The following is a 19215-nucleotide window of genomic DNA, read 5'->3' as shown; positions in this document are numbered from 1 at the left end:
TCTGTTTGTGTTTCCTGAGCCATCTTCTGTATGAGCCATATCTCTTTTAGATTGCACTCATGGATTTGCTTCCCCCTTTTGTGGAGAGTCTATCTTATTCTACAGCATTATCCTTTTGTGTCTGAGCTCTAGTGATTCAATGTCATGTTGTTTTTCAAATGTATCATGCCGTTCAAAGAACTATGGGCATCATTACAACTCTGGTGGCTGGTGTTAAAGCGGCGGTAATACCGCCAACAGGCCGGCGGTAAAAAAAATGGGATCACAACCACGGCGGAAACCGGCAACACAGACAGCCACTTTAACACTCCGACCGCCATGGCGGCAGCAACTAACGCAGCGGTCACCGCCAACAGACAGGCAGAAGACAATGTACCACCCACCCAATTACAACCCGCCAATCCGCCAGCTTTTCTGGGGCAGTACCAACGCCATCAAAAGAACGGCGGAAACAGTCTTTGGAAGGGAAGCCACTCACCTTTCAACAATCAACAAAGAACCAGAACGCCATGGAGACCGAGCTGCAGGTCCTGCCGATGCTGGTCTACCTCCTCATACTCGAGGAATATCAAAGGAGGCGACGGTGATGACCACGGTGAGTACTGCACCTAGCAAATAGGGGAAGGGGGAGGAAAAAGAGTGTGACACACACATGCAACACCCCCACCCCCACCCCCAACACCATACACACAAACACATGCCTCAACATTACATTTACACCCGTTACCCCCTGGAAGAACGCAAGGGAAAAAGGATTTGAGTTAAATCAGTGATATATTAGAAATAGGCAGATTTACTTAACGAATAGAAAAACAGTATATACAACTATTTACAATATGTACAGAAGGGCGTACACTGTCCTTTGCAAATGTCTGTGGTCCACTGGGCCGAAAACATGGGCCAAGCCCACACTTGACTCCTGCCTCAATACGGAGAGAACATTGCAGAGGAATCAGGTCAAAAAACACAGGCACCTCAGGGGGACGGGGAAGGGGGGGCACCTCAGCCGGAAGATGGTACTACGCCACTGCTCCTGGAGGGGGCTCCTTGCCCACAGCGATGTCCTGGGGAGTGCAAAGCCACAGTCTCCCTAGTGGGTGGTGTGCCCACTGCTTGGTCCTGGGGAGTGCAAAGCCACAGTCTCTCAAGTGGGTGGTTTGCCCACAGCGATGTCCTGGGGAGTGCAAGGCCACAGTCTCTCAAGTGGGTGGGTTGCCCACTGTTTGGTCCTGGGGAGTGCAAAGCCACAGTCTTTCTAGTGGGCGGTTTGCCCACTGCTTGGTCCTGGGGAGTGCGAGGCCACAGTCTCTCAAGTGGGTGGGTTGCCACTGCTCGGTCCTGGGAAGTGCAAAGCCACAGTCTCTCTAGTGGATGGCTTCTCCACTGGTTTTGGAGGGGGCCTTGTGCCCAGTCTGCTTCATCCTGCCAAGAATAGGGGTAGTGGATGCATTTCTCCACTGGTTCTGGAGAGGGCTTTGTGCCCAGTCTGCTTCATCCTACCAAGGATAGGGGGAGTGGATGCCTTTCTCCACTGCTTCTGGAGGTGGTCTTGTGCCCAGTCTTCTTCATCCTGCCAAGGATAGATGGAGTGGATGCCTTTCTCCACTGCTTCTGGAGGGGGCTTTGTGCTCAGTGATGCTGCACTTGGGGTGTGGTAGTTCACATTCCCTCACCTGAGTGTCTAAGGCATGAGATTTGCAGGGAACAGGTGGCATGATACTCAGTGGAGGCAGGGCCAAACTCCATCCTGAGGCAACTAAGGCTGCAAACTGGTGGTAGTGCCGTTGCTGATGGGGGTGCTTCCAGTGGTGGTGGGAGGCTCCGGGCCGTCTCCTGCAGCCTCGGACAGCTGCCCACTGGGGATGCTGCTGCTGACAGCTGTTGTGGCAGCGGCGGGGCAGGCGGCGGTACAGGTGGCGGTGCTTGTGGCGGTGCCTGCTGCCTACTGGGGATGCTGCTGCTGAAAGTTGTTGTGGCAGCGGCGGGGCAGTGCAGGTGACAGTGCCTGCAGCGGTGCTTGTGGCGGTGCTTGCCATGGTACAGGTGGCGGGGCTGTCGGTTCTTAAAGTGGGCAGCAGGCCCTCACCTGGAGCCTCCGAGGCCTGAAGTACCTTGCCTTGGCTTTTCTGCCCCTTCCTCACCTTCATAGATGCTTCTGTGACCTTGGCACTGGCAGATGCAGTTTTGGAGGAGGCCTTGCTGGGTGGTTTGTGCTTCTTGACCGTGCTGCATGCTGGCCCCTTCATCACCTTGGCAGGTGGTGGAATGGGTTGGTCCTTTGCAGTGGTCGGTGGCACACTGCCTGGCCTGACGGGTGTACCCTTTGATCCTCTGGGAGTTGCAGGTACCACAGCAGACGCCGACTTGGTGGCTGAGGTGCTGGCCTGGAATCTGGACAACCTGGCCCAAGGGGAAGGACGGGGGAGGGATAGGGAAGAGGTCAACGTTAGCCAGGAAAGTTTTTTTAGACATACTGGGATGGGAAGATGGAGAGGGTTTGGGAGTGGAGGAAGAGGGAGTGGTTGTAGGAGGTGTCTGCTGAGTTTGGGTGAAGGTGCATGGGCTGGATGCTGTTGTGAGGTAGATGCCTGTTGGGTTGGTGGGTGCTTGCATTTGTGAACTTTGGGAGGAGGGGTGACAGACACACTGGGAGAGGACACAGGGGACGTGTGCATGGTTGTGGGGGTGGTGACTGCCAGTGAGGGGTGTGTTGTGATGGGCGTGCTGGTGATTGAGGTAGTGGATGAGGAGGTAGTGCATGCAGGTGTGAGTGGAGATGATACTGGTAGGGAGGTGGACGATGAGGAGGAGGGGGACACAGTGGAGGCAGTGGATGTTGGTGTGTGTGCATGGGCATGGTGCTTGTGTGAGTGCCTGTGAGATGAAGTGTGGTTCTTATGTTTGCCTGATTTGGGTGAATACTGGTCTGAAGGTGTGCTTGGGATAGGGTGAGGTTGAGGGGATTGAGACTGGGTAGTGGAAGTTGGAGGGGGGAGGATAGACACAGGGACAATGGCTGCCATCAGTGCTGAGACCAGGGCCTGAAATGCTCACTGTTGGGCTGCCACGCCAGAGTGAATGCCCTCCAGGTATGCATTTGTTTGTTGCAAATGCCTCTTGACACCCTGGATGGCATTCAGAATGGTTGACTGCCCAACAATGAGGGATCTCAGGAGGTCAATAGCCTCCTCAATGAGGGCAGAAGGGCTGACTGGGGCAGGGCCTGAGGTGCCTGTGGCGAAGGAATGAGATGCCCACCCCCCTGGGTGAGTGGGCACGGGAAACGCGCTGAGGGGCTGCTGGGAGGGTGGTGCTCGTAGGGGGGTGGCGGCGGTACCTGTTGTTGGGGTGGGCACAGATATGTCCGCCACAGCCAGGGAGCTTCCATCGGAGGAGGAGTCACTGTCTGTGGTCTACCCTCCTGTCCCCATCGTGGTGCTCCCCTCGCCCTCCGTCCCACTGGTGCCCTCACCCTCGGTGGATTCAGCCTCCACGCCCATGCGGGATTCAGCTCCTTCCGTCGCCGGTGCCTCTGCTCCTCCGCCAGATGATGGTAATTGTTGGACCTGGCCTTTTTGACAGGGTCATCCCCAAACATTTTGCCTCCTTCCTCCTATTTTTTCTGACCTGTTGTTGTTGGCTTTTAAACTCTGGGCACTTTACCACTGCTAACCAGTGCTGAAGTGCATATGCTCTCTGTATAAATTGTACTGTTGGTTGGTTTATCCATTATTGGCTATTTGATTTACTTGTAAGACCCTAGTAGAGTGCACTATATGTGCCTAGGGCCGGTAGATTAAATGGTACTAGTGGGCTTGCAGCACTGGTTGTGCCACCCACTTAAGCCCCTTAACCTTGTCTCAGGCCTGCCATTGCAAGGCCTGTGTGTGCAGTTTCACTGCCACTTCGACTTGGCATTTAAAAGTACTTGCCAGACCTAAAACTCCCCTTTTTCTACATATAAGTCACCCCTAATGTGTGCCCTAGGTAACCCCTAGAGCGGGGTGCTGTGTGGGTAAAAGGCAGGACATGTACCTGTGTAGTTTATATGTCCTGGTAGTGTAAAACTCCTAAATTCGTTTTTACACTACTGTGAGGCCTGCTCCCTTCATAGGCTAACATTGGGACTGCCCGCATACATTGTTGAAGTGGCAGCTGCTGATCTGAAAGGAGCAGGAAGGTCATATTTAATATGGCCAGAATGGTAATACAAAATCCTGCTGACTGGTAAAGTTGGATTTAATATTACTATTCTAAAAATGCCACTTTTAGAAAGTGAGCATTTCTTTGCACTTAAATCTTTCTGTGCCTTCCAATCCAAGTCTGGCTAGGTTTAGTTGACAGCTCCTTGTGCATTCACTCAGACACACCCCAAACACAGGGTACTCAGCCTCACTTGCATACATCTGCATTTTGAATGGGTCTTCCTGGGCTGGGAGGGTGGAGTGCCTGCCCTCACACAAAGGACTGCCACACCCCCTACTGGGACCCTGGCTGACAGGATTGAACTGAAAGGGGACCTGGTGCACTTCTTAGCCACTCTTTGAAGTCTCCCCCACTTGAAAAGGCACATTTTAGTATAAAACAGGGCCTCTGCCATACCACATCAGACACTTGCTGGAGAAGAAACCTGAACCAGAACCTGCATCCTGCCAAGAAGAACTGCCTGGCTGCTCAAAGGACTCACCTGACTGCTTTCTACAAAGGACTGCTGCCTTGCTGTTGGCCTGCTGCCTTGCTGAACTCTTGTCTGGCTGCAAAAGTGCTCTCCAAGGGCTTGGATAGAGCTCGCCTCCTGTTCCCTGAAGTTTCAGGACCAAAAAGACTTCTCTTTTTCAACTGGACTCCTTGTGCGCTGAAAAATTTGAGACACAGCTTGCTCCGCAGTAAAAAATTCACCGCACGCCGATCCGGAAAGACGCCGCTCGACGCGACGCCTGCGGTGCGACCGGAAACTTTGACGCATGGCCTCGCATGGACAACGCCGCCCGACTTGCAGAGAGGAAATCGATGCGATGCCTGCCGTGAGAAAGAAAATTCCACGCACAGCCCCCTGGAACGAGGCGCAGCCGGATAACAAGCCGAGGAATTCACGCACAGACCCTGGGACATCTGGTAATCCCGCAATCCACAGAAGGAGACGGTCCGCGTGCCGGTAAACGACGCACGTCTTCCCCGAGTGAAAAATTACTACCCAAGTTCGTGTGTTAAGGGCCGAAACCGACGAACACACCATTTTTCTTCCCGTAGAACGATGCACGTCTCCCCGCGTGGAAAATAACGACCCAATTTCTAACAGTAATGCACACAAGGACAGGGTGACAAAACAAAAAGGGGGGGAGACATAGGATACACTTGGTCAATGCCAGCAACAACACCACTGTTGGTGTACACTACACACAGGGAGCAGCCCTATGTACTAGGCCATGCCCAACCATTTACTAAGACAGTCACCAGCCCATGGGGCACAATGCCTAACGCCAGCATCTGCACACCTGAAACCCACAGGACCCTGCCCAGTAGTAGATGGCCACTTACACTATTGGGGTAGGAGTGCTCCAGAGCCTGCCCAACTAGGGACCTACCCTGCCATGTCCGCTCTGGCCTAGGGGCACCCACAGCCTACATCCCCCACCCAAGTAACACCTGAACGCACACAAAGTCATGATTCTGACTCTGTACTCACCCCCTTGTGGCTGCTGTGATGCCGTCAAGAGCCCATCCAACTCTGGATAGGCCACCGCCAGGATGCGGAACATTAGGGGGTGTCATGGTGCAACAGGCACCACTTTCACGTTGGGAGGCCAGCCCCAGCTGGGCCTCCGCCGTCTTCTTTGACCAGCGGTGCAGGTCCTCCCATCTTTTGCGGCAGTGGGTGCTCCGCCTGTGATAGACCCCCAGGGTCCGCACCTCCTTGGCGATAGCACGCCAAATACCCTTTTTCTGGTGGGTGCTAACCTGGAGGGAAAAGACAGCAGAAAAGGAAATTACTCACCCATCCGTACCCTCATACTCATTGCCCACCAGTTCCCACCCATGCACTGACGCACATAAACTGACCATCTTACATGCTGCACTCTGGCCAGGACGCCTCAGCCCCCCAATATGTGGCTTACATCCACAGCACTCCATACATTCATGGCCCACGCATCATGCTCACAGTGTACTCACCTGTTTGTCTGGAGGACCGTAGAGTAATGTGTACTGGGGTAGGACCCCATCCACCAGTTTCTCCAACTCCTCTGCAGAGAAGGCAGGGGCCCTTTCCCCAGACACATAAGCCATTGTCCCTTCCAGACACAGCTCACAGCAGCACTTGCAGTGTAAGTCCTCTCCTGTTGAAGGTCAGGTAGCAAGTGAGTGAATAGTTAGAAAATGGCAGTCACGTCCGCGGCGGTGCGTACCATCACCGCCGGCGTGCATCACCATTGGTTCATGGAACCCATAGGGCCCAATAATAACCAATGGAAAGTTGTGCAGCGGTCATTGACCGCCTTCCTCGACGGCGCACAACGCCAGCGCAATTAACTCATTTCCACTTGTCCCTCCTCGCAGGTCAGGCAGTTGCCATTTCAGCGGGGCACAGGGCATGGCACCTAACTGCTTCACAGCACACATTGGCACATCAACTTACTCTTGAGTTCACATACTGCTTCTGTAAAGTAAATTATTCAACATTAGTGCAATAGATGTGGAAATATGACCCTATGCTCACCATTCTCTTCCATAGGCTTCAACTACTGAGGCAGCATATGACATGGCAGCATCCTCCGGTGTACAGACCCCTGGTGGACCTTGCGACAATGGAGGACAGACAGATTATGATCACAAACAGACTTGATCGTGCCACAATCCAAGAACTGTGTGCCCAATTGGAGCCAGACCTGATGTCAGCTATCTGCCAGCCCACAGGAATCCCCCTTCTAGTGCAGGTCCTGTCAGTTCTCCATTTCCTGGCAAGTGGTTTCTTCCAAACAACAGTGGCCATGGCATCAGAGATGTCTCAGCCAATGTCCTCCAATGCGTTGACCAGAGTGTTGTCTGCCCTGCTGAAACACATGCACAGCTACATCGTGTTCCCCCAGGTGGAGGATTTGGCCACAGTAAAGGCTGACTTCTATGCCCTGGGACATATCCCCAACATCATTGGTGCCACTGATGGTACACATGTAGCATTTGCACCCCCCCAGAGAAATGAATAGTTTTACAGGAATAGAAAAAGCTATCACTCGATGAATGTGCAGATGGTGTGTTTGGCGGACCAGTACATCTCCCATGATAATGCCAAATATCCTGGCTCTGTGCATGACGCCTTTATATTGAGGAATAGCAGCATCCCATATGTGATGGGCGAACTCCAGAGGCACCGGGTGTGGCTAATAGGTGAGCCAAAGGTCCCCACCCAGTATATGTCGATGTCTGGGTATGGGATTGCCCCTGAGGGTTAGTGTGTGTCTAACAGTTGTCACCCTATATTTACAGGTGACTCTGGTTATCCGAACCTCTCATGGCTACCGACCCCAGTGAGGAATGCCAGGACAAGGGTGGAGGAACGTTACAAAGAGGCACATGGGCGTACAAGGAGGGTTATAGAAAGATACTTTGGCCTCCTGAAGGCCAGGTTCCGGTGCCTCCATCTGACAGGTGGCTCCCTGTACTACTCACCCAAGAAGGTGTGCCAGATCATCGTTGCATGCTGCATGTTGCACAACCTGGCCTTGAGACATGAGGTGCCTCTTCTACAGGAGAATGTGCCTGGAGATGATCTTGCGGCAGCGGTGGAGCCTGTGGACAGTGAGGAAGAGGAGGCAGAGGAAGAAGATGTTGACAACAGAACAAATATAATACAGCAGTACTTCCAGTGACACACAGGTAAGAGAGTGTAACTCCACTTAACATTTCAGTAATCTGTTGGACAGTGTACAAGGCAGCCTCTTACCCCATGTCTATGGCCACTGACTGTTCACTTTGGATTCACTATTTTCAGATCTGTGTGCCCCATGCTGGCTCCTGCTATATGTGCTGCTGCCCACCAAAGGTCCTCCTGTAGTATATTTCACTGAACATATACATTTGCAATGCTTTGATAATGTTGTACAAATACATTTGTGAATCATTAGACTGACTCCAGATTGGTAATTGCTTCAAGGGTGTTTAGTTAGGTGTTAATAAGTAGAGGGGTATGTGCAAGGGGCTGGGGAGATGGTGGAGGAAAGTCCAGGGTAGAGCCCAGTCTCTTGGCATCAGAGGTGCATTGTCCAAGGGGGCATAGGAAGGGGAGTAATGGCAGTTCAAGCTGGAATGGGTGACAGAGTGGGACAGACGGTTGACAATCAGGAGAGTCCTAATTCGTGGTAGGGGTCTTGGCAATGTTCTCTATCTTCTGCCTGGATCGCAGGGACCGTTTTTGGGGGGGTTCTCCTTCTGCAGGGGGTGGGGTGCTGGTGACCTATTGGTCCTGTGGCGGGGCCTCCTGTCCACTAGCGCCAGCGGAGGTGGAAGGCTGTTCCTCGGTTTGGCTAGTGTCAGGCGCCCATTGTTGTGCCACTGCCTCCCTCATGGTCTTGCCAATGTCATCCAGCACCCCCGCAATGGTGACCAAGATGGTGTATATTTTTGTTAGGTCATCCCTGATCCCCAGGTACTGTCCCTCCTGCAGCCGCTGGGTGTCCTGCAACTTGGCCAGTACCTGGCCCATGGTCTCCTGGGAATGGTGGTATGCTCCCAGGATGTTTGAGAGCGCCTCGTGGAGAGTGGGTTCCCTGGGCCTGTTCTCCCCCGTCGCACAGCAGTCCTCCCAGCTTCCCTGTTGTCCTGTGCCTCTGTCCCCTGAACCGTCTGCCCACTGCCACTGACCCCAGGTCCCTGATCGTCCTGTGTTTGTGGGGTTGCCTGGGGTCCCTGTAGTGTTGGACACACTGCTGGTGGACACACTGCTGATTGACATGTCCTGGGGACTGTGGCATGGGCCAGCTGGGTGGGTGCTGTGCTGGTGTTTCCTGAGAGAGGAGGCTCTGTGGTGGGTTCGGACTGTGGCAGGGGAACTGACTGTCCAGAGGCCCTTGATGGGCCAAGTTGGTCATCCTGATCCAGGAGTGCAGAGCTGCTGTCTTCACTACGGGCCTCTTCAGGGGGGAATGGATGTGGCTGACACCTCCTCTCCGGTTACGTTAAGTAGGGGTCCTGTTGGGATGCAAATGCATTGTTAATGTAGCTACGTGGGCCATCTTGTCCATGGGTGTGTTTCCATCTATGATTGTGATTTCCCTGTCGGCTTGCCCATGTGTGAGTGGTGATTTTGTGGGATGGGTGAGTCTCTCTACTGTGCATGCTGTGGTGATGGGTATCAATGCAGGTCTGTGATGGGGGTCCATGGATTGCTGTGGCATGCAGGGTTTTGTATTGGGATGGGTGGGTTGTGATAGTGGGGTATATGTGAGGCGTTGGAGTGACGGGGTGAAGGTAGAAGATTGTAATGGCATGCAGGTAGGGTGGGGGATGAAGTAGTAAAGATTTGACTTGCCAGAGTCCAGTCATCCTGCTATTCCTGCGAGGCTCTCAGGATGCATGATCGCCAAGACTTGCTCCTCCCATGTTGTTAGTTGTGGGGGAGGACGTGGGGGTCCACCGCCAGTCCTCTGTACAGCAATCTGGTGTCTTGCTACCACGGAACGCACCTTCCACCGTACGTCGTTCCACCTCTTCCTGATGTCATCCTGGTTCTTTGGTGCTGTCCCACGGCAATGACCATCCCCACTATTCTCCGCCATAGCTTCATCTTCCTTGCAATGGACGTCTGCTGCACCTGTGAACCGAATAGCTGTGGCTCTACCCGGACGATTTCCTTCAGAATGACCCTTAGCTCCTCCTCAGAAAACCTGGGGTGTCTTTGGGGTGCCATGGATGTGGTGCGAGTGATATGTGTGAGGATGTATGGGGTGATGAGTGGGGTGATGTGTTGTGGGTATGCTGTGATGTGCATGAATGATGTATGGGTGATGGTGTTCTGTGCCTCTGTTTGAGTGGGTGCTCCTTGCTTGTCTCTCTCTGCTTGCTATCTTTTTTTTGCTGTAAGGAGTTGTGGGTGATGTGAGTGTGTGTTTTATATTGGATTGGGTGTGTGGGTGTGTTGTGTGTATGGGTGTCAGGTGTGTGTAGTTTGAATTGCCCAATGTGGTGTGTTTTGTAAGTGTGTGTGTATTTTGAAAGCGGGGTATGTACCGCCAATGGTTTACCACGATTGACAGACTGGCGCGATTATTCTTGGGTCGTGATACTGTGGGCATATTCCTGTTGGCGTAACGGTGTGGGTTTTGGTACGGCCAATTTATCACTGACCTTTGGTGTGGCAGACTTGTGTGGGTGTCTGTATAGTGGCGGATTTCTATGTGTGGGTCATAATACCTGTGATGGATTACCGCCACGGTCACGGTATGTTGGTGGACGTCAGCACGGCGGTAGGTGGCCTTTACTGCCACAGTTGTAATGAGGGCCTATGTGAATGTTTCAGTATGCTCGACATTTAAGAATGTCTTCCCCTGGACAAACAACTGACAATTTACTGAGTCACATGTTTGTCCTGAGGAAGTTTGTGAAGTCAGAGTTTTTGTATGATTTTACAATAGTGGTAAGTGCTCAACCATGTTATGATTGTGTAAATGATGAATGCTGAACAAATTGGTTGTAAAGTTTTGACTTGGCACCCAGCCTTTTTACTGGTCCTCTGCTGTGATAACACTCTAAATGTATATGATGTTCTGTTTGTATTTCTCAAATATGTCAGGTTTTTTGTCTTGAATAATCAGGAATTTCCATAATTAAATGTGTTCTATTTGGAGTGTTTTGTATGGGTGGGTTCAACACATACCATTCAGTTTTTTACTTTCCACCTTTATTGATTAATCTTCCCCGAAAGGTGTAATGGGAGGTAAACCATTTATTTCCCCCTTTCTCCTTATTATAATGTTTAAAAGTAACTTCAGCTTTTGTAGGGTCAGCCATTTTTCATGTCGCTTGACGTGATATATTGTATCATGAGACTGGATCAGGGAAGGATTGCTGCAGGCTTAGAGATAGATGTTGACGCCCATGTTGAGCACACTGCACACTCTATCTGATAGAGTCTTCTAGCTGCAGATTCCTTACCTTAGATAATTCCCCAGGTGTCAGACTGGATCTGGACATTTTTGAGCAGTCCCCTTGCATGCCTCTAGGTGGCATAGTTTGACTCTGCATTGTGTCATTGGCGTCATCCTAGCCGGAAATGACGTGCAAGATGCCAATATAGGTCTCACCTTTTTTGGAGAATGTGCCCAAAGAAATCAGCTGGTTTCAAACCTTGTGGTGCCTGTCAAAGGCAAATGACAGATACCCACTTGGTGTGCCTGTGGTTCCTGGTGCAGGACCACAACTCCTAGGCCTTCCCAGATTGCAGGTGAACGAATCCAAAGGTAACTAGCAGGCCATGAAGCTTCTGGCTGCTAGTCATGCAATTCCACACCGCTTAAAGTACCATTTACGAGGGATGTCCCAGGACTGCTCTCGGAGTCTCTCAAGACAGTTATTGTTGCAAACCTGGACTTCTTCAGGTAAGTCTCATAAAAAGAAGTCCAAGTAGTAGAAGCATTCTTTGACTTCTCTGCACCAGTCCCATTCATTGAACAAGGCACAGGTCCAACATCACAAGTCCAGGTCCTGCTCCCAGACAGTCCCTGTGGAGCCCATGGCTGAGCCTGGGTCCACTTCGTACTTCCTTGATTTTCCCAGAGCGACCCCTGCCCAACTCAGAGGATTTTATGAAGTCATGAACCTCATGTTTAAGTAGAGCACCTTCGGGCCCCATTGGGTTTGTGAGAGACTTCAACTGGTTCTCCGCCAGCGAGTTTGCCCTTGGCACCAGATGGGCCCTCAGAATCTGTTGGTGGATCTGGATTGGCTGTGACTTTGTGACCTTCTCCAGGAACCAGTCCAGTGGTGCTGTTCCCAGCCATTGGCTGCACCGAACACATTGTGATTTCTGACTCCTCTACAGAACCAGACCCGGCATTGCCTGGCATTGGTTCTGGTGCTGATCAAGCCCACATGGCTTGAATTGGAGATGGAGTCCTATTTTCTTGAATAGCCCATGAGGAACACAAATGGAGGGGTCTGAGGATCCCTATGGTTATTCCAAACCCCTACAAGATTCCATGGCTGACAGCAATTGATATGAGAACCTGGCTGATGCCAGTGGTCTGGACACCTCATCAGTCACTGGCCTCCTCTCTTCTCCTATGGTGGTTACGAAGGAAGGTGCCTCCCTTGCAATGTTGGTCTGGAGGGGGACTGAGGTCATGGACCTCATGCTGCCCATGGAATAGGTCAAAGCCAACATCATGACAGAATTCTTTCAACCTGGAGTGTCCCCCTCAAAACCTTTACTCCCCTTCAACAAAGTCTTTACTGACATTCTGCTCAGGGCCTGGGCAAAGCCCTGAACAGGCACTCCTGTGCATAGGACCATCATCTGCTGCTGTAGCCCCGCTCCCAGGGACTCAGCCCTCCTCACCCAGCATCCCACTCCTGAGAGCCCTGTGGTCCAGGCCTCCGCTTCCAATATTAATCCCAGCGCGTTCCCTACTATTTTGCTTTCCTTGTCTCATGACCGAGCTGACAAAACGTCTCTGGAATGCACTTCTTAGTTTAAAGAAGACATTTATTATTATTACTTCACCACAAGATTCCTGAGAGACGAGATTAGTTGGTTGGAAGCACACGTTTAAAAGTAGTCACAGCAATGAAAGCAAAATATATCAAAGTACTTCTCAATTGCAATGTACACAGCAAATACTTGTGATCATAGTATAGCATTACTTCAAAGTAAAGAAAAAAAGTCAAAATTCATCACCGTAGGGCCTATCACTGCTCGTCATCTTTCTCATGCCTGCAAGTTGATGACTCCTGTTCAACTGCAAGAAAGAGATTTTCCACCCAAACAGGAGGTCAGGCAGCTGACGTCCGCTCCTGACTGAAGTCCTCGAAAATTCGCCCTCGCTGCTGCCCAGGGACCCCTCTTATAATGGCAAAAAAGCCTGCTAACCGGCCCTGTCCTCTAATAGTCAAAACATGGTGGCTACTGTACATCAGAGTGGGAACAGAACAAGAGTTGGAGAGTAGCCAAGTCTCCAAAGCTCGCTCGTTCCCAGGGCTGAGCAGGGGGAAAACACAAAATATATGCTCTCTTATCACGCTAGGGTTCAGTGTGAACACAATACGAAAAACACAGCTTGGTTTACCATGTGGAAAAACACAGCTCATCTGCAATGTCTCAACTGCAATGTTGAACTCCATGATAAAGCCAATAGGCAGCTAAACTGAATACAGAATGTAATGTCTAATGCCACGTTAAAGCCAATAGGCAGCTAACCTAAATACCAAATGTAATGTCTAATGCCACGTTAAAGCCAATAGGCAGCTAAACTGAATACAGAATGTAATGTCTAATGCCATGTTAAAGCCAATAGGCAGCTAAACTGAATACAAAATGTAATGTTCTACTGATGAACATTGAACAACTAATATGCGCAGTGGTGAAACACAAAGTCAGTGGTCAAAAACAATTAATGGCATAACACCTACCTCACCACCGGATAGAGAATCCAAGAGGGTGGATATCTTTGGAAAGAGGATTTTCTCTTCTGCCAGCCTTGCACTGCTGTCAGTGAACACTGTGGGCTTATTGGGCTGCTATTCTGATACTGTTGCTCAAGTGCTGGCATGGTCTTGGAGGAGGCCAGACCCATACTCTCTCAAGCTATTGCAAATGGGAGGATTTTCAGCAAAGTTCACAATCAGATGTGGATTGGATATAACTGACCCACTGGGAGGAGCCATAGCTTCCATCATGTCTGACTGAAGACTTCTGGCTTTTCAGGGGATGTCCAAGCATTCCATATGGACATGCCCTTTGATGACACTTGCCTTTTTGGTGACAAGGTGGATTCAGCACTTGAACGTTTCAAGGATTGCAGGGCCACTTCTAGGTAATTTGGGCTCACCATGGCCCGCAACAGCAACTTTCTGCCTTCTGCTCCTTACGGGGCTATTAGTCATATCCTTCTCCCCTTAGCCACCATGGCCAACAGGCACTTCACTCCTTTCTTGGCTGCGGATGGGGCTCCCATAATCTTTGTGGAAATCAAGACCAGAGATCTACCCACCCCGGGATCTGCAGCCTCAAAGCCCCTTTTATATGCCATCACATCATCATGGGCACCCGTTTGGTGGCAGGATTCAGCACCACCTGTCCCAATGGCGAGAGATAACATTGGGCAAATGGGTGCTTCAGATGGTCAAGAAGAATTATGCTTTACCTTTCTAACAGAGAATCACTTTTTGTTCTTGCAACACAAAGTGCTGGCTTTTCTATCCAAAGGAGCAATCAAGAGGGTGCTGTTAGTAGGTCGTGGTTGCTATTTCCACTACTTTGTGATGCTGAAGAAGGACAGAGGCCTCTGTCCTGTACTAGAACTGTGGCCCCGAAATTACTTCCTGAAAAATAATTCAAGATACTCACTTAGATTCAGTCTGCTGTCAGCCCTGGAAACTGGATGGTAGCATTAGACTTTTAGGATGCCTACTTGCATATTCCCATCCTGCCGGCCCACAGGCATTGCCTGCCATTCATGGTGGGCCATGAGCATTATCAGTTTGCTGTGCTCCCCTTTGGTTTTAGGGGCACCCGTGGTTGCAGCACATCTGTGGAGGTCAGGGGTTCCAGTCTTTCCCTACAACAATGACTTGCTACTGAAGGCAGGCTCACCACAGACAGTCGAATTCCACCTTCAGACTACAGCGGACCTCCTCCATTCAGTGAGGTTAACTATAAGCATGCCAAAGTCACAACTGACTCCCTGTCAGACGCTCTATCTCATTGGAGCAGTTAAGGATACAGAGGAGTTTCGGACCTATCCTCAAAAATGGTGAGTCCGATATAATTGGACTATGATTCTGATGTTTCAGCCTCTATCCTGGGTTTCGGTGAGACTGACTCTGAGGCTGCTAGGACTAATGGCCTCCTGCATCCTTCCGGTAAAAAAATGCCTATTGGTATATGCAGGCTCTGCAGTGGGATCTAAAGTCCCAGTGGGTGTAGCATCAGGATAATCTATCTGACCTGGTTCAAATATCAGAGGGCACTGCAAAAGATCTGCAGTGGTGGCTGACGAACCGCTATTGGGTCAGCAGCATACCCCTCGACCTTCCCCACCCAGTCATGATAGTGGTGACAATTCCATCACTTCTGGGTTGGGGCAGCCATCTGGAAGTGATGAAGATCAGGGGACTGTGGTCTCTGGCGGAATCAGAGCTCCACGTAAACCTGTTGAAACTGAGAGTGATTCACCATGCATTGAAAGCCTTTCTCCCTTCCATCAAGGGAAGGCTGGTTAAGGTGTTATTAGACAACACAACCACCAAGTGTTATTGCAACAAGCAGGGCTGAATGGGATCATGGACCCTGGGTCCAGCATCCCTGAGTCTCTGGACATGGCTGGAACATCAGGACAAACTCAGCTTTTGATGCCTCACAGATCGCAAATGGTGTCTCCATGCAGAGCTGGTGCAATGTCTTTTCAGAGACTGGGGAGAACCTTGGTTAGATCTATTCACCACTGCTGAGAACGCACAATGTCAGCAATTCTGCACACTAAACTTTACAAGGAGCTGTCGCTCTGAGACACATTTGGTCTCAAGTGCAGCTCAGGAGTATTGCACGCCTTTCTGCCAATTCCACTCCTGCCCAAAGCTCTGAATAAGATCAGGGCCCAAACCAACTTGGTGGCTCTGGATTGGGCAGGAAGAGTCAGGTATCCTGAAATCATTAGCATGAGCATCTGTCCTGCACTGAGGCTACCCCTTCAGGAGGATCTCCTGTTGCAGGAAAAGGACAGGGTCCTGAACCCAAACTTGCACACTCTTCATCTACATGCTATATCATTTCCCCCCCATCCCTAATTGTGACTTGTTTCCTGAAAGATTTGTGGCATGTGTTTCCCCCTCACCTTTCAATATGCTGCAATCGGTTCTTAATTTAGTTCTATATTTTTTAATGTGTTCACTTTTTGAGCCCTTGCACAGCTGCCTTCTGAGACTGCTTAGCATCAGAACAGTCTCCCTTGTGGCATAACATTTGCCAGGAGGCTTAGCAAATTGCAGGCCCTTTCAGTCTACCCCCATATACTACCTTTTTTCTGAACAAGCTGGTCCTCAGGGCCTGTGCATCCTTCTTAGCTAAGGTGGCCACACATTTTCTGATCTGGACATCTGTCAGGCAGCTGCATGGGTATTTCTGCACACATTTGCCAGGTATTACTGCCTAACAGTCAGGTTCACCATCATGGGTATTTCGTCTGTTCAATCCTTCAGGAGTTTTTTGGTTTAACCAGGGAGATGTTGCTTTGGTATCTATTCTAATGTAAGAAATCTGTGATTAGAAGTCTCTATCAGATGAAAAAGTTACTTACCTTCAGTTATGCCTAATCTGGTAGTCTCTATCTAGCCGCAGGTTCCTTACCGACCCTCTCATCCTCTCCATTCTGTGTACTGTACATTTCACCTGAAAGTGATCCTTCAGAACACCACTTTGGCCAATTGGTCAAACCTCGTCAGTTTGGCTCTGTGATTCTGGCACAGGAAAATAGTCACAAACTGAGGCTAGGTCAATGGGGTGATGCCTAAATAGACACAGCACACTCCACTTATACCACAGACAAAAAGCCAAATGACACCACCTATCAGTGAGCAATGGGACTACTCAAAAATGTCTAGATACAGTCTGAAGACTGGGAAATATTCTAAGGTAAGGAATCTGCAGCTAAGTAGAGTCTGTACCACATAAGGCATTACCAAAGGTAAGTAACTTGTTCTTTCATACCCAAGTGGGTCCTCAGAACAGCAGTCACATCCAACATGCCTACTGTCATTATAGCTTCTCAGTAGCTCTTATATAAAGGACCAGTGCATATGTTTCTCAAATGCCACTTCCTGGGACAAGAATGGGATGTGTCCCAGGAGGTACCGCTCTCCAAAAACAGTTGCCTCTGCAGACAAATAGGCTTAGGAGGGGAGTGCATGCCCTCAGTCGCCACCTAGAAGGGCTGTGGCTTGGAGAGGGAGGTGGTTCTTGGGAAGAATGGCGACACTTTGGAATTGAGAAACTCATGATCTAGGCATGTGAAAGGTAGATGGGCTAATATTAATTAGATGCTGGCCTGTGCCGAGCTTACAGTGTGGACGCTGGAGCAAGCGCTACACATTAGGATTAGGTAGGTACATAATGAGAAGCTGGGAATTGCAGGCTGAAAACAAGAGGCATTGGCTGCAGCCTGTAGAAGGTTTGTGATGGGCTTCTAAATTATGTTTTCATTTTAAAACTGAAACAACAATTATGTTGCAGGTCAGAATGCGAATGCATTTTCTGTCTGTACTGTCATTGGGGGCCACAATGAATATAATAGTAGTTATGGAAGGCCAGGTTTCAGGAGAATTGGGTCAAAGAGGCTTTTGGGACTCTAAATTAGGGTAACAAATGTATATTCTTCTAAGATTATTTAATCAGTTGTTCTTAGCACATATTTTTAAGGTACATGACCATTAATTAGTTTACTCTTAGCATTGCATTAATAGACTGTTCCTTAACACTGCTAATTGTAGATATATTAGAAATGAGAAACTGGATAGTTAAGTTATTTGACCAAATTAGACAAAAATTGTCAAAATGAGATTGGCAGATGTTGACTTTGGATCTTCTGGCTGGGCAGTCAGCATAGTACTTACTAGAGAACATCTTTCCCTTAATCACCACATACATAAAAAGTCTGAATGTAATATAAAGTGTTTTTTCTGTTTCTGGTTTGCAGGCAAACAGGAATGGGCTTTACGCAGATGATATTCAGGTTTGGAGCTATGGTGTCTCCCTTAGTGATGATGACTAGTGAGTATGTTTCGTTCCTGCCGATGATAATATTTGGAGTGACAGCCTTGATAGCTGGAGTATTTGTCCTTCTGCTGCCTGAAACCCGCAATCTGCCTTTACCTGATACTATAGAGCAAGTCCATAATAGGTGAGTACTTTTTTCCCTTTGTCATCCTTCACTACTTCTATATATTGTCTAAATATTGTCTCTTGTTAACTTCTATATCCCCCCTCGTCTCTATTTTTATTTATTCATAATGTCACTCTTCCCCATTCTTTGGAACTGTTTTCTTAATTTTTCCCAATGCAGAATTTTCTAAGATTCCCCTTTCTCTCTTTTTGCCTCCCTTTCTCTTTTCATGGCCCGTACCCTCATCTGTAGAATGCTGGCTCCCAGGCAGACACTAGCTTTGACCGCAGAGCGGAAATCAGAGCACTGCAGAGAACTCCCTTCCTTGACTGTAGAGGCCCTGGACCTGGGGCAACAAGTGGGGTGTTGGGATCCCTCTTTTATTCAGCAAAATCAGACAGGAGATGTGTATCCTTTGTCTGCATCTCCTGAACTGGCTAGTGGTAGTACTCTTTTCAAGTACTCTTTCTAGACTGTTCTGCAGACACAACCTTTGTGTGTAGTCATACTTCTAGTAGAAGAGTCACCTCCAGCCTGGATCACTCACAACTAGGGCTGTACGAAATTTGCATAATTAGCTTTTGTGTAATTACAGGAAATTACATGAAAATTATGCATACGTGAAATGTAAATCTGTCATTTTGCACCAGATGTTAGCATGAAATGCCTGGGATGTTAACACTAAGAGCTGGGGAAACACATAGAATCATAATTTTATACAAGTGGAAAAGTAGGTCTGCACTCCAGTTACACAGATAAATAGATCTGGTCACAGCTATTGATTCACAAAACATGTTACACTGCCATTACTGTTCTATTTGCTAACCCATGTCGTTAACAGTAGTCCTCTGTCCACCAATGTGGGCATGCTTGGTGCGCACCTCCAGGTCACATGGCAGATCCAGGATCTTACACGTGTCAAGGCACAGGCTTTGGCACATTCAAACAATTTAGATAAGCATGGCACCAGGGCCAAACTCAAAAACCAAGAAACCTGATACACACACTTGAGCAATCAATCAGGGCAGGGGGACATGACTGTGCACCAATCAGGGGAGATTATTCTCTCACCATCTTCCATCATCATCAGTAGTAGCCATGATACCTTTAAAATATTGTTGATGAGACACCG

The 19215-nt window shown here is 49.5% G+C and overlaps 1 protein-coding gene across 1 annotated transcript in view; it reads left to right on the top strand.

Annotated features, from left to right (window-relative positions):
* The window catches only part of LOC138259734 (solute carrier family 22 member 6-A-like), a 596554-nt gene extending 577809 nt beyond the window's left edge, over positions 1–18745 (top strand). The window contains exons 8-9 of the mRNA XM_069207627.1: positions 17898–18101; positions 18679–18745. Of these exons, the coding sequence (XP_069063728.1) occupies positions 17898–18101; positions 18679–18745 (271 nt within the window). The remainder of the gene's footprint in view (positions 1–17897; positions 18102–18678) is intronic.
* The last annotated feature ends 470 nt before the right edge of the window (positions 18746–19215 follow it).

This window comes from Pleurodeles waltl, chromosome 9, assembly GCF_031143425.1.
Source record: "Pleurodeles waltl isolate 20211129_DDA chromosome 9, aPleWal1.hap1.20221129, whole genome shotgun sequence".
Classification (NCBI taxonomy): Eukaryota; Metazoa; Chordata; class Amphibia; order Caudata; family Salamandridae; genus Pleurodeles; species Pleurodeles waltl.
This window is presented reverse-complemented; position numbering and strand designations above follow the sequence as displayed.